This window comes from Triticum dicoccoides, chromosome 4B, assembly GCF_002162155.2.
Source record: "Triticum dicoccoides isolate Atlit2015 ecotype Zavitan chromosome 4B, WEW_v2.0, whole genome shotgun sequence".
NCBI lineage: Eukaryota > Viridiplantae > Streptophyta > Magnoliopsida > Poales > Poaceae > Triticum > Triticum dicoccoides.
In genome coordinates, this window is record NC_041387.1 from 3,639,633 (window position 1) to 3,655,349 (window position 15,717).

At 49.8% G+C, this 15,717-nt stretch overlaps 1 protein-coding gene across 1 annotated transcript; it reads left to right on the top strand.

The window, feature by feature from the left end:
* Window positions 1-10,245: 10,245 nt before the first annotated feature.
* On the top strand, window positions 10,246-14,252 carry LOC119294488. The gene is made up of 5 exons (XM_037572680.1): window positions 10,246-10,999; window positions 11,587-11,645; window positions 12,542-12,670; window positions 13,029-13,164; window positions 13,571-14,252. The coding sequence occupies exons 1-5, from the start codon at window positions 10,307-10,309 to the stop codon at window positions 13,892-13,894; spliced, it is 1,341 nt and encodes a 446-aa protein (XP_037428577.1). The 5' UTR covers window positions 10,246-10,306; the 3' UTR covers window positions 13,895-14,252.
* Window positions 14,253-15,717: the final 1,465 nt, after the last annotated feature.

A 15,717-nucleotide genomic window follows, 5' to 3' on the forward strand; every position in this document is an offset into this window, starting at 1 on the left:
TAATTATCATCATCTATTATAGATTACTTTATTAATTCTAGATCTTCTTGAAGCCACCACATGAATCATTGTCATTATAATTATTTTAAGCATCCAATCTATATAATTGTGCAAATCAGATTTATCTTAAGCATTCAGTTTACATAACACAAGTGTTCACACTTACCCAGTACAACAACGCAGATACCCCGCCATCCTTTCCACACGTGGTACTAAACTAAAAGAAGAACTTTCATGGTTCCCGAAAAGACACATTATGTGTATATCAGTATCCTCTCAAGGTGTGTGCTACTAAACTAAAAAACTAACACATACACCCTTCCTTACACACGCGCCGTCACCGGCCATAGTTATGTTTTGTCCGGCAGATCTAACTGCGGACTCCGCCACCAAGCTAGGATAAGGGGGCCAGGCCCATACAGCCGTCGCCTAGAGCCACCACCCACATCATCCAGAGGCATGCCCGCCGCAGCTCCTTCTCCAGGCCACAAGGATGGACGATCTCTCCATCGTAGTCCTCCGCCGCAAGCGAGTGGGCACCGCCGCTGAAGGAGGGTCAGGATGCTGAATGTCAAAGCACGGCCCGACGAGGAAAGTGTACAATGCTGCAGCCTCGCCAGATCACCACGACGCGCCGGGAGATATCGCGTTCGCACCACAAGAGCACCCTTGCACGCGGGGGACCAGGGCCTATCGCCAATGGGCAGAGGAGAGGGACGAAGTGTGTGGGCGGGGGATGTGGGGGTAGGGTTCCACCCGAGTTTCCCATGAGAGCGATGCAGGGGACTTTTTGTTCTTACTCTTGTCCATGCTTACAAAGTTTGTGTGACCTAATGTCCAAATAGGTAATCATGAACCGAAGCGACATAACTGAGTGGATATCAAGTTGACAAAATGCTTAGAATGAGGAGGCAAAGTGATTGCGGGTGCATGTCTTGGCCCCGCAATTCCATAGATTATCAGTGCAGTTCGGCTTGAGAATCCCTTACCTTTGCCGGATGCGGCATGAGAGCGGGCAACGGAAGAAGATGTGTTCCTTCTCTTTGAACTCGTGGTTGTAGCGAGGGAATGCAGAGTCATTTGAGATATGCTTCTAGAGTAGGTTGGCCTTGCCATTGAGTCGGCGATCAAACAGGAGGCACATAAACACTTCAACTTTGGTGGGTGCGCGTGTCTTCAGATTAGGTCGGCGCGTTGGTCTTCCTCGTCCCCCTTGGATAGGACGACATATGCTGCCTTGGTGTAGAAGTCCTTACCTCCATTGAAGAACCATTGGTCCGGCTCAAGCAATGTTATGAAGTCATGCAACAATGCCAATAGGAAGTAATATAGGTTAGGCGATTCCACAGACTAGATTCTAGAACTTCTCGTAGAATAGTAGCCACTCTGACATGTAGGTTGGTGGAGTGTGTGAACAAGTTTGTGAATGCAAATGCTAAAGTGTTGCGGCACAACCAAGTGCCTAACCATGCATAAATAAGCACTAGTGCAGAAAACACTGGTGGTGACGTGTCAAAAACCACCTTGGTGGCGTGGTGCCTCACACACCACCGTCATGGGGCACCACGCCACCAGTAAAAGATATAGTGGTGGCACACCAAATGCCAGAATCCCAGCAGTATAATTCTTGAGCTAGTGGCGTTTGATATTAGGCACGTCACCTCTATGTTTTCCAGCGAATATAATGCAGCATGTTAGGCAGTAGAATACCGTCGTGTACGCACTCTGTATAGTCACCGCGTACACGACGCGCACCGGCTCGTGCAGCCAGATCGTGGCGCACGACGGGTAGTTTCTCCACCCCATGATCTCCACTCCGTAGGCAGGTAGCGCTAAGCTGTACATATACCCCCTACACGATCAATGAGAATGTGTGGTGTGAGTTCTCCCTAATCTCGATCTTCTCCGTTAACATGGTATCAGATACCCCCGCCCTGCACAATCCCTTTGCGCCGGGTCCCGATTCTGCTCCCGCTTCCGCTGCCATGGAAGGTGCCGGCGCCGACGACGTCTCCAACGCCGTGCCCCTGGCCGCCGCACCCCCTGCTGGCTCTGGTGCGGTTCCCGTCGCGTCCCCAGCTCCCGTCGCGCCTCCGGCCCCTGTCGCGCCGGCCGCTCCGGCTCTGCCCGCGCCGCCTGTGGCTGTCGCGCCGGCCGTCGCAACCGCCTCCCCTCTCCCCTCGTCGATCCTTCAGACCGTCGACATCCGGCGTCACGTCCCCGTCACGCTCGACATCCTCTCCGGGAACTATTCCCAGTGGCGCCGGCACTTCGACACGGTCATCGGCATGTTCGGCCTCCGCGATCACGTCGACCACGAGGCCGTTCCCCGCCTTGTTGTCCCTGAGTGGCTGATGGCTGATCACGTCGTCATCCACTGGCTCTACTCCACCATCTCGCCGGAGCTCCTCGACGCCGTGATGCAGCCCGACGACACCGCGCTCGCCGTCTGGGCCGCCGTCGACGGCATCTTCCGCGACAACCAACTCGCCCGTGCCGTGTACATCGACGCCGAGTATCATGCGCTCGTTCAGGGCGACCTGACCGTGATGCAGTACTGCACCAAGCTCAAGGCGTTCACCGATCAGCTGCGCGATCTCGGCCAGCCCGTGACGGACACGCGCCAGGTCTTCCACCTGCTTCGGGGGCTCAACCGTCAGTTTCATGCCGTGATCCCCCACATCACGTCGCAGGTGCCCCTCCCGTCCTTCCTCCAGGTGCGCTCCTTCCTTCTTCTGGAGGAGCACCGGGCCGAGCAGACTGCACGTCTGCAGACCGCGCACGCCATGCTCGTCGGGCGCGCTGCTCCGGCCCCTGTCCCCGTGCCCACCAACGACAACACCTCCTTCGCCGCGGCCAGCCTCCCTCCCCGCCCCTGCCCCTGGTGCCAACTCCTGGACTGGCCTCGTCCAGGCTTGGCCGATGCCCTGGCGCGCCCCGGGCTCTGGCGTCCTTGGACCGTGCCCCGGCACGCCTCATCAACAGGCCATGCTCGCCGCGCCGGCTTCGCCTGCGTTGCCCCCGCACGAGTACAGCACGCTCGGTGCTCCGGCCGGCCACGCCTACCCCAGCTACGGGCACCCTGGTGCCGGCCCGTCCTCCTCGCCGTCCCCGGCCTGGGACATGGCGGCGCTGCAGGCTGCGCTTCACAGCGCCACCGCTGGGCCTTCGTCGTCCGGATCCACACCAGAGTGGTACCTCGACTCCGGCGCCGCCTCCGACATGAGCTCCTCATCTGGTAATCTTCTTTCTGCCCAACCTTACCTCTCTGATTCTCGGGTCATTGTTGGGAGCGGCGAGTGCCTGCCGATCACGCATGTCGGGACTGGCTCCCTCATCTCCAGCACCTCGCCTATCCAGCTCCGCAACGTTCTTGTCTATCCCTCTCTCATCAAAAATCTCCTCTCCGTCCGTCAGTTATGTCGTGGCAATCCAGTTTCAGTTGAGTTTGACATTTTTGGTTTCTCTGTCAAGGACATTCGAACCAAGGCGGTAATCCTCCGATGTAACTCCGGCGGCGATCTCTACCCCGTGGGACAGCCCTCGCCTCCCTCCTCACGGCGGTTCGCCGGTGTCGTCACCACCGATGTCTGGCATCAACGACTTGGGCACCCCGGCCGTGCATCGCTCGGTGCCCTTCCTCTCAAGTTCAGCAAGTCTGCCCCTCATGTCTGCCATGCGTGCCGTGTGGGCAAGCACGCTCGTCTCCCGTTTCAGTCTTCTGCTAGCCGTAGTTTGTTTCCTTTTCAGTTGTTGCACCTTGATGTATGGACCTCCCCTGTTGTAAGCATTTCTGGTTATCAGTTTTATCTGATCATACTTGATGATTACACGCATTATGTCTGGTCTTTCCCTGTCAAGCACAAGTCTGAAGTTTTTCAAATTCTGCTTGAGTTTTTTGCTTACGTTCAGACGCAGTTTCAGCTGCCGATCCTTGCGCTGCAGACCGACAACGGACGCGAGTTCGATAACTCTGCCATCCGCTCGCTTCTTGCTCGCCATGGCACACATTTTCGCCTCACCTGTCCATACACCTGCCAGCAGAATGGCAAAGAGGAGCGTGCTCTACGCACCCTCAACGACGGCGTGCGTGCTCTGTTGATGCACGCCTCCATGCCCGCTCGCTTCTGGGCTGAAGCCCTCAGCACCTCCACCTTCCTCCTCAACCGCCGTCCTTGCCACACCAGCGAGCCGCAGTCCCCGCACGAGCTCCTGCTAGGCGTGCCACCTGACTATGCTCAGCTCCGCGTGTTCAGGTGCCTCTGCTATCCCAACCTCACTGCCACCTCTCGCCACAAACTAGACACTCGCTACGCCGCTTGTGTATTTCTCGGCTACCCGCCTGACCACCGTGGCTACCGCTGTTTTGACCCTGTCTCTCGCCACGTGATCACTTCGCGCCACGTCGTGTTCCATGAACACATCTTCCCCTTCGCCACACCCTCCCCTCCTTCGGTCCCTTCCCCACCACCACCTGCTCCTTCGGCCACCGTTTTGCAGGTCCCGCTCATCGCTAGCTCGTCGGGTGCGCGCGTTTTGCCCCCGTCCCCTGACGCGGTCGCCCTGCTCTCTTCACGCGCGGCGCCCCTCCGTTCAACTACCACCACCGGATCAGGATCGGGCGGCTCTGTGTCCTCATCTGTTGGCGCGCCGAGCCTCCCTTCAAGCTCCACCGTTCGATCCTCTCTGTGCGGCATCCACGACAGCGCGCCCCCGCCACATTCAAATATGGGCTCTGGCTCCCGCGCGGGCTCCCCGGGATCGCCGTCGACCTCGCCCGCTGCTGCTCCGTCATCTTTGGCGCCCGCGGTTCCCTCCAGGCCAGTGACGCGCGCGCAGCGCGGCATCTTCCGGCCCAACCCGAAGTACTTCGACGCAGCTGCCATCGACACCTCGCCGGCCCTCTCGCCGGTTCCTGTCTCCGTCCGCGTTGCGGTTCGCGATCCCCGGTGGCTCGCCGACATGCGCGATGAGTACGACGCACTGGTCCGCAACCGCACGTGGGAACTGGTGCCGCGTCCCCCCGGCGCCAACCTCATCACCGGCAAATGGATTTTCAAGCACGAGCTCAACTCCGATGGCTCCCTCGCCCGCTACAAAGCCCGCTGGGTCGTGCGCGGCTTCCGCCAGCGCGCCGGCATCGACTACGGCGAGACCTTCTTGCCGGTCGTCAAGCCCGCCACCATCCGTACGGTCCTCATGCTCGCTGCGTCGCGGGACTGGCCTGTGCACCAACTTGACGTCTCCAACGCCTTTCTGCACGGCACCCTAGACGAGGAGGTGTTCTGTCTTCAACCTGCCGGCTTCGTCGACCCCGATCGTCCTCACCATGTCTACCACCTCTCAAAGTCGCTCTATGGCTTGAAGCAGGCGCCCCGCGCCTGGTTCCTTCGGTTCGCGGGCTTCGTCAAGACGCTTGGCTTCTCCGCCACGCGCTCAGACTCCTCCCTGTTCACGCTCCGCCGCGGTGGGGACACGGCGTACCTTCTTCTCTACGTCGACGACATTGTGCTCACCGCGTCCACGCCGGCCATGCTTCAACGCATCATCACTGGACTCACGGGGGAGTTCGCCATGAAGGACCTCGGGCCTCTGCACTTCTTCCTGGGCATCAAGGTCACGCGCACGCCCGCGGGCTTCTTTCTCTGTCAACAACAGTATGCCGAGGATGTGCTCGACCGCGCCGGCATGGACACTTGCCGGCCCTCTCCCACGCCTGTCGACACCAAGGGCAAGCTCCCCGCCGCCAACGGCCCTCGTGTGGACGATGCCTCCGCCTACCGCAGCACTGCAGGCGCGCTGCAGTACCTCACCATCACCAGGCCGGAGATCGCTTACGCCATGCAGCAGGTCTGCCTGCACATGCACAACCCGCGCGAGTGCCATCTCGCTCTGGTCAAGCGCGTTCTGCGCTACATTCGCGGCACGGCGCACCTCGTGCTGCAACTCCGCGCCTCGCGCTCCCTGGATCTTCGCGCCTTCACCGACGCCGACTGGGCCGGCTGCCCCGACACACGGCGCTCCACCTCCGGCTTCTGCATCTATCTTGGCGACACCCTCGTCTCCTGGTCCTCCAAGCGACGGGCGACAGTGTCCCGCTCCAGTGCGGAGGCCAAGTACCGCGGCGTTGCCAATGCCGTGGCCGAGTGCGTGTGGCTGCGCCAACTCCTCGGCGAGCTCTTCCTGCCGGTCGACAAGGCGACCATTGTCTACTGCGACAACGTGTCCGCGGTGTATCTCTCCGTCAACCACATCCACCATCGTCGCACGAAGCATGTGGAGCTGGACATTCACTTTGTGCGCGAGCGCGTGGCCCTTGGCGAGTTCCGCGTTCTCCACATCCCCACGCGCCAGCAGCTCGCCGACATCATGACGAAGGGGCTACCCACGGATGCCTTCTGTGACTTCCGTTTCAGTCTTTGCGTCGCCGCTGCCGACGTCACGACTGCGGGGGGTGTTAGGCAGTAGAATACCGTCATGTACGCACTCTGTATAGTCACCGCGTACACGACGCACACCGGCTCGTGCAGCCAGATCGTGGCGCACGACGGGTAGTTTCTCCACCCCATGATCTCCACTCTGTAGGCAGGTAGCGCTAAGCTGTACATATACCCCATACACGATCAATGAGAATGTGTGGTGTGAGTTCTCCCTAATCTCGATCTTCTCCGTTAACACAGCACAATGGCAGCGCATCCCACATGGAAGCGGCACATATTAAAGATATAACTAACAAATAATCAGATCAATGTGTGGCCAAACATATGCAAAATGACCAACAATCTCACAACTTCATTCATCATCTAGAACCAACACTACGTATGTTCAGGAAAACTAGCTACCTCATCGTCAACAAAATCAAACTATATGTGCAGTTTAAGACACAAGTATCATACACGCTAGATGATATCAATGACGATCATCATCCTCAAGTTGGGCCGTGCGGTGTTCCTATATTGAGTAGCCCGGCATGTCGAACCAGGATCTCCTTCCGGCCCTACTAGCTGCGACTGTTCGTGTCCACCGTCTACACAAACGTACTGACGACGCCCCTTGCTCCAAGGCATAGTCCAGCAAGGCATGCTTCACCACTCACTATGCCACTTCTCAAAGCTACGTTCTTAGGAAATTTCTGAAAACCCAAAAAAGCAACGATGTCAGACCGCCTCACATGATGGACACAAAAAAAGGAAAGAAGATAACTAAATTACTTGAAAGAACATACCATGACATGTTTGGTAAGATTGGTCGTTTAGTATACTATCTCAACGATCTAGCATACTAAAAATTGTGGATAGAAGTACACATCTGTAGAAACTCATAGCCCATATCCAAAAATAAAAGACCGGTGGCATCCAGTGCCATACGATGCAATGACTGCCAGCCTAGATCTGCCCTGCTTGTTTCGTCCCCCCTCACAAATTGTTTCCTCCCTCCCCCTCCCCTCCCTCAAATTGCAGCGTCGCGCACGGTAGATACAAACTGCAACGAGCGTTATTGGTTCCTACCATGGACACACGTGAGGCCACCGAGCTCGAAGCACTACCACCAATGTTGGGGATATCGCTTATCGGGAACTTATCGGTCGACCCAAGATAAGGGGTAAATCGGCCAGTTTATCGGCATATCGGCTAATTTATCGCCATATCGGCTGATTTGTCGGCCATTTTATCTTATCGGTCAGACAATGATAAGCGATAAATCGGCCGATTTATCGGAATATCGGAAGATATCTTGAACAGTGACTACCACACTACCATCTCGCCGCTGCTCGCCACCCTCGCAGAACCTCCTTACCGCGCTCGAAAACATCGCTACATGGAGGTTGCATCGCACGTCCTCGCTGGTTCCAGCATGAATGCTTGCCGGCAACCGTGGTCTCCTGGTCCTCGCCTGTTCCAGCATAAATCCTTGTCGGCAACCTTACAGCTAAAAGTGACTGATGGATGAAAAAATTGCAGGTACCTGACGTATAGTCAGTCCCTTGTTTCTATTATTTCTTTCTTTTTGTTTGTGTTCCAAGTTGCAACTGCATGTAGTGGATGATATTATGAGGATGAAAGAAAGCATGTTTTGTTGGAAAGGAAAATGAAGGGAAAATGTAGATTGATTGTGTACGCAAGGGAAGGGAACATAATTAACATACACGTGTGATTTGATCTGACTGCATCCAGAATTTGCTGGAGGCTCTACTGGATTCATGAGTGTTGTAGGTAGCTAGAAAGAGCCACCACCCAAACAGCAAATGATTTGAAGGAGGAAGCGTCAGGACTGGCAGTAGCACTAGACCCGCCTAGAGTCTCAATTCATGCCATTAGCCACAAATAATCTGGTAATTCACTTCTGAACCCCGCGCCCGTCTACGCCCGATGAACAATGAATTCAAAATAATCTGGTAATGCATGCCAAATTGTTTAGATTTTGACTAGTGTTGCATTTTCTGCAGTTTCTCGCTGAAAAAGGGACGATAAATGGCCGGACGTGTTGCAACATGCAAATAGCATTGGAAGTCGCTCAAACCTAGCATGGACGCCTCATATGTCCGTGTCAGGTTACTGCAAGAAGTGGGATCATTTATCCATAGTCCAAAAAATAAGAGTTTTAGGAGTGTGCTAGATTAGGCGAGACAGGTGCATCCGTGAGCAAAAAGTTTTTTTCTAATTTGGATGCCTATGTTATTTGCAATTTCCGTCAGTATCAATCAACATGAACATTTTCTTATATCCAAACAATTTCTTGAAATTTGTTAACAATTTTGGTATTTCAAATTGTGTGCGAAAATTTTATAAACTTGAACACTTTTTCCAAAATTGTGAACAGATTGCCAACAATTGGCGTTGTACAAATATTGCAAACCACACACTTGTAAAATTTTATCTAAATATTTGAAATGCATAATTTTTTAAAATTTATGAACAAAAGAAATTTGGAAACCGAAACATTTTTTTTGAAATTCCAGAACATTTTTTAAAACTATAAACAATATTTGTAAACAACACATTTTTAGGTATTACAAAATATTTCATATTTTTTAAAAGGTTTTAACAGGAATAATGAAGTTCAAAAAGGGGGAAATGAATTAACAAAAGAAGAAAATAAAAACGAAAATAATAGAAAATAGAAAATATTCTCAGGTCGTTGTTCAACTAGGCGACGAGGTCCCTCCTGTCGGGTGCCTGTTGGGCCGACCCAAGTGTTCACGGATTTAAGAAAAGTTCATCAATTTTAAAACAAATGTTTACGAATTTGAAAAAAAGCAAACTTTGACACATGTTCGTAATAGTTGAAAATATTTCATGGATTGGAAAAAGTCCACGGATTTCAAGGCAAAGTTCAAAAATTTAAGAAAATATTCATGAATATGAAAAGTACACGGATTTAAGAAAAATGTGGATAATTTTAAAATAGTTCACGAATTATAATAAATTAAAGAAAATGGAAAAGAGAGAAAAATAGAAAAATAGAATGAGTACCAGACAAACAAAACCGAAAAAAACAAAATCACAACATGTTTCGAAAGATGTTCGGAAATTGTTCATGTTCCCGAATTTTGTTCAAATTTCAAAAAATGTTTGCTAAAGTTTAGTTCATAAATTCAAAACTCGGCATTCAAAAATTATTCACATTTTTTACAATAAAATTTTAGAATTTTTTCAGATTTTTTTTCACATATATTAACACCCTTGTAATCTTAAAAAAGTGGAGGAGGAGGGGGGGGGGGGCGGAGGAGAGAGATCGAGCGGCCACTTTGATTTGACACTCATTGATCCAAATTCATATCGTTTTCAAACCCTACATGATCGAATAGGACAAACCATCTATTTTTCCTCTTCGAACGCAAAGTTGATAGAGAACCAACCATAGGCTCCGACACTTTGTAGCCCTCCCACCTGCCAGGACCGAGTCTTATATCTCACAACATGATTCACACAAAATCGAACTATCCGTCGCCATGACAGACGCGGTTATCACCGGTTCGACAACGAGGCGCCAATGATGACTTTCATCGACCCCGACGCCCCATTGCAATATTTGGCAATGCCCTGTCATGCACATTGTTTGGTCAGTCATTGTCTGTCACCACTCATCAACATCTCTTAATCTTGTTTTGTCCAGCAACCAAAACGGATCCGAATATACTTCAAAAACTCCTCTGTATTTACTTCTACTCCAATTTAATAAAATAACCCCGCAAAATCTCTCCGTCCCCAGCTACTCCCCCGGATCCGATCGCCACCGCCGGAATATCCCACCCGATCCCTCGCCGCGCGCGACCTGCTCGACGGAATCTCCCCCGCGGCGGCGCATGTCGCTGGCGTGCGGGCTGCCGCTGCTGGAGTGCGTCTACTGCCTGGGGTGCGCGCGGTGGGCGTGGAAGCGGTGCGTCCACTCCGGCCACCACGACAGCGCCACCTGGGGCCACGCCGCCGCCGCCGACTTCGCGCCCGTGCCCCGGATGTGCCGCCTCGTCATGGCCAACTACGCCCCGCCCGACCTCCTCGCCGCCCCGCCGCTCCTCCTCGACCCGGCCTGCGTCGTGCGCCGCCGCACCTACGCCGACACGGGGGGCCGGGTCACGCCCTACCTCGTCTACCTCGACCACGCGCACGCCGACATCGTGCTCGCGCTGCGCGGCCTCAACCTCGGCCGCGAGTCCGACTACGCGCTGCTCCTCGACAACCGCCTCGGCAAGCGCCGCTTCGACGGCGGCTACGTCCACAACGGCCTCCTCCGCGCCGCCGGCTGGGTGCTCGACAGGGAGTGCGACCTGCTCCGGGACCTCCTCGACCGGTACCCTGAGTACACGCTCACCTTCACGGGCCACTCGCTCGGCGCGGGCGTCGCGGCCATGCTCACCATGGTCGTCGTGCTCAACCTCGACAAGCTCGGCAAGGTCGAGAGGGCCCGCACCCGGTGCTACGCCATGGCGCCCGCCCGCTGTATGTCGCTCAACCTCGCCGTCCGTTACGCCGACGTTATCAACTCCGTTGTGCTACAGGTGACTCAGTGAGGACCCAATTGATTTAGTTGCTTGCTTATCTGAACTTATTTGGTTAGAAATTCAGTTGTACTACGAACTTATCTGAACTTATACGTGTCTGAATTTTGTTGAGTGCTGCTACCTCTGTCAGACTGAATTTTGGTGGATACCTGCTCTGCTTCTGAGTGAGATAAACATTGCATTGCTGACCAATTGATTTGCTTACTTGCTTGCTGCTAAAAGTTCAGTTGCAGAATTTAGTTACATGCCTGTGTGAATTCTATTGGGTGCTTGCTTGCTGCTAGAAATACAGTTGCAGAATCTAGTTCAATGCCTGTCTGAATTTTGTTGGGTGCTTGCTTGCTGCTAGAAATTCAGTTGCAGAATTTAGTTACATGTCAATCTGAATTTCGTTGGGCGCTTGCTTGCTGTTAAAAATTCAGTTACAGAATTTAGTTCCATGTCTATCTACATTTTGTTGGGTGCTACTTCTGTCAGATAAGAATAAATGCTCTGCCTATAATATCTGGATAGGACATTGCTTTGTTGATCTACAGATTATGTATGTATATGATGAATATAACTGTTGTTTCTGCAAATGACAGGATGATTTCTTGCCTCGGACAGCCACTCCTTTAGAAGATATCTTCAAGTCGATTCTCTGGTATGGACATGCCACCGATGCGGTTTAGTCTATGTTCGTATTTAGTGCTGTTAGTTATATGATTCTAGCACACACTTCCACATCATGTAGTTCCGTACTTCCATATTTCCCTTTTACTCCAATCGAATATTAATAACCCAATGACAAGCCATAGCTGTATCAGGTGAAAACTAAGTATTGGAATGTGATTAACGCATTGATTGATTGATTATTTAGTTACCTCTGTTGCCTAATTTTGGCCTTCAAAGTGCCAAGTAGCAACTGTATCCCTGTCTTGGGATACATCATGATTCTAATGTGACTGATCACTGTGATATAGGGGCATTTGCCTTGCTATCTGGGCACGAGTTTACCCTCAGATAATTATTTTCTTTTGGTTTTTAGTATAGTAACTATCAAAGATTACATATTGGTTTTCCCCTGCTCACCCTACTGTATTACGTACTACTCTGGTTTACCTTGATGTCCTTCCCCGCTGTTTCTCTTCTCTCCCATAAATGTTGGTTAATCAACTCCGTTTTAGTTAGCTCAAACTACTAAGGAACATCATACAGAAATCAATATGACACCCCTCAGTCATGGATAAATAGCAAGGTGTTCAAATGCAGAAACCAGAACCAATACATAGGACAATAGGTTTTCTGTTTTAAGATGGCTTCAGGAAAGGAATTAATATATCAGCATCAGTAAACTGCAAGCGAACTCATAAACAACGGATCAATAAGAATGAATTCAAATATAGCTGGGGTGTTTGATCTGATTTTCTATTTCTGGTTTATGTTTACTGTACTAGCTATCATATGATATTGAGTTTGTTGAATGCAATGTGATTATTCTCTTCCAGCTTTGTGGGTTGAAGCAATTTTAAAATTGGGCCATCTTCTCTTCTTGGGCAGTCTGCCATGTCTCCTATGTTTGAGATGTTTAAAGGACACTTGCATACCTGAAGATGCTATGTTAAAGGATCCAAGGAGGCTCTATGCACCAGGTCGGATATATCACATTGTGGAGAGGAAAAGTTTCAGGTACCTTTTTTTTTCTCTCTTTAGTGTTGATCTAGAATCTACAAAAACTATGTGAGGGACCTAAAATATAACATTGTTGCAGATATCTTTCTTTACAAAACAGTTAGTAAGCAATAGCAGAGGTTCTCACAAATGTCAAAGTAGAGAGAATATTTTGAGAACCTTCATGTTGTCAGTATGTAGTTCACTTATTCAAACACTATTGATGACACAGCCCATACTACTGTTTTATAATGCCTAAAACTATTTAACATGCTGCTGATTTCCTCAGATTTTTTTCTCACTCAGATTACTATGTTTTGCTATTGGAGACTTCCAATATTTTCTTAAATACGGTTTCTTGGTGATATCCATGCAGGTGCGGAAGATATCCACCGGTGGTCAAAACAGCTGTGCCAGTAGATGGTAGATTTGAGCACGTCGTTCTTTCCTGTAACGCCACAATGGATCATGCCATTGTTTGGATCGAGCGGGAAGGCCAGAGAGCTCTGGATGTAAGTTTTGTGTATATACACAGCATATATATGTCATGTTGGTGTTTCTGACAGAGAAGTAAAATAAAATTCTGTTTTACCAAATTCTAGTTTGCATGTTTGGTAGTTTCCAAATACGCAATCCAGCACTTGTTGTCTCAAGCAGTGCATGCCATCTAGAGTAGATCAGGCTGTGTAGGTACTGGGTTCAAGTTGTGCACAATCTAGAGTACGAAGTAGTTTTGAGTGTAGATATGTCAACATCAAAATGTAAGATTGTTAAAGCATTTAGGAAGGTGTAAAAATTTTGTTCAACTTCAGATTCAAGTAGCACGCATCATGCCATGTATCTGCAGCACTTCCAGACTGAACCAGTTAATAATAATAATGTCATAGCACTGCTCATATGACATGTGGACATGAACAGCTGATGCTGGAGAAGGAGCGCGCGATGGCGGCACCATCGAACCAGCGGATGGAGCGGGACGAGACGGCGGTGCAGAGGGAACACATGGAGGAGCACAAGGCGGCGTTGCGCAGGGCCGCCACGCTGTCGGTATCGGGAATGGCGTCGATCTACGGCACGTTCGACGGCGGCCCACGGCCTGAGAGGAGCGAGAGCTTCCCGCCACCAGCGTCGTCGAGGCAGCAGCCACGGGTGAGCTGGAACGACCTGATAGAGCAGGTGTTTGACAAGGATGAGGACGGCCAGATAGTGCTGCGCAGCCCCTCCCCTCCTTCCTCACGCTGATCGTGTATGTAAAGTCCCCTTCCTTTTGCTCTTGAGTTGTAAATTATTTTGATAGGATATTGTTCATTATTTGTTCATTGTGCATTGTTCTCCAGTGCTTTTTTACTCCATAGATATCATTGTGCTAGAAATGTGCGTGAAAAATACAGGGGCCAGGATACCTCAATTTGAATCAGAGCATACATGTAATTAGTCCTATCCCACCAGGTCTGAAAAATAGCAGCAATGCTGGAAAAGACTGGCAAATTTTATCAAAAGTCCGAATAGTGAGGACGCCATTGTGGGTTGTTTTATGAGAATAGTTTTTGTACATGTGTATATTTTCCAATTCGAGATTATGGTTGGTTCTGGTGGTTCAGTAGAGGATTGGCAATTTGCGATTCCCAATTTAAGATTTATGTATTGGAATTTTGATGGAAAATGATTTGTTTAATGTGAAGTTTTTTTTCAAATAAATATTTTGTCCATTTTGAGAATACAGTGATTTTTGTGTGGCATTCCTCTGTACTTTTCTTTATCTTAATGGAATGATACGCGTCTCTCCTGCATATTTTAGGAAAAAGAAGAATACATAAAGAAATTGTGATGGTTTCATTGAGGAATGGAAAAATAATAATGGCCAATTTGAGATTTTTGTGTTCAAAATTTGGAATTGTTTCGAGTTTGTGAAAACATTGAAATATATTTTGAGTGAGGTTTTTTTTTAAATATAAGAAATGAGAATACATAAAGAAATAGATAAATATTTGATTTTGGAACACTACAAACCAATTCTGAAAATATTATTTGTGACTAATGGGTGTTTCTAATAGGTGTTGATGTTGAAATATCAAATATGGATGGTCTGGAGGCCCATATATTAATTATTTCCTGGAAAATCTGAAACGCCTATATGCCTCATGGGGAGTTTAGTCCTATCGGGGTGTGGAGGAGTGTTTGGAACAACATACAAGGAACTCTCCTCCACATCCTATTAGAGCACCCCTCCTTTGCTTGCTTTGGTCCTCGTGTTTCGTGAATGAGCCGAGCCGAGCTCAGACATATGTCGTTTGTGCTCTTAGTTGTGGGCTTACTCCCACTTCTTCTACCTCGACCGGCTATATACTGCTGTTCCTCTTGCTGCTGCTCCTGAGGCCTCTGGAGCCGCACCCTTTTGTGATCCTGCACCGGGTGAAGGGTAAGCTTTTCAGGGAGCGCTGTTGTGCCCTTTGTAATCCTGCACCGGGTGAAGTGCGATAAGGTTTTCGGGGAGCGTCTTGGCCCGACTGCTCGCTGACATCTGTCTACAACTCTACATCCACGACTTCGACTACTTCCTCGACCACGCCATGGGTGATGCAAATGCTGCCGCTGCCCTGACTTTCCCTACTGAAGGTATGCGTTTGCAGTACTTTATGTTCATAGATATGCATGTTCTGTGCCTAGCACACCCTCGCATGTTTACATTACAGTATGCCTTTAATCTTGCTAGCACAGATGTCATGTTTTCATATGGACTGAATTAATCAGAATCTTTTTAAATACTTATCTAACATTGATTATTTTGACTTGACTTTAACTGCCGTTCTGGTGCTGTACTAAAATAGGTAAGATGAATTCAAAATTTGAACCACTGTTGGACATTAATTGTTGTTCTTATGCCTATAAAATGGGTAGGTCCATATGCCAAAATTTTATATTCAGAAATTAAGTTAACTGACATATGAGTAGAGGACTCCCGCACACTATTGTAAATTTGTAACACCTTTTGTCAGCACATACTAGAACACAAAAAATTATGTTTTCTCAAAATAGTTACATTATACATGGACTTTTGTCCAAGT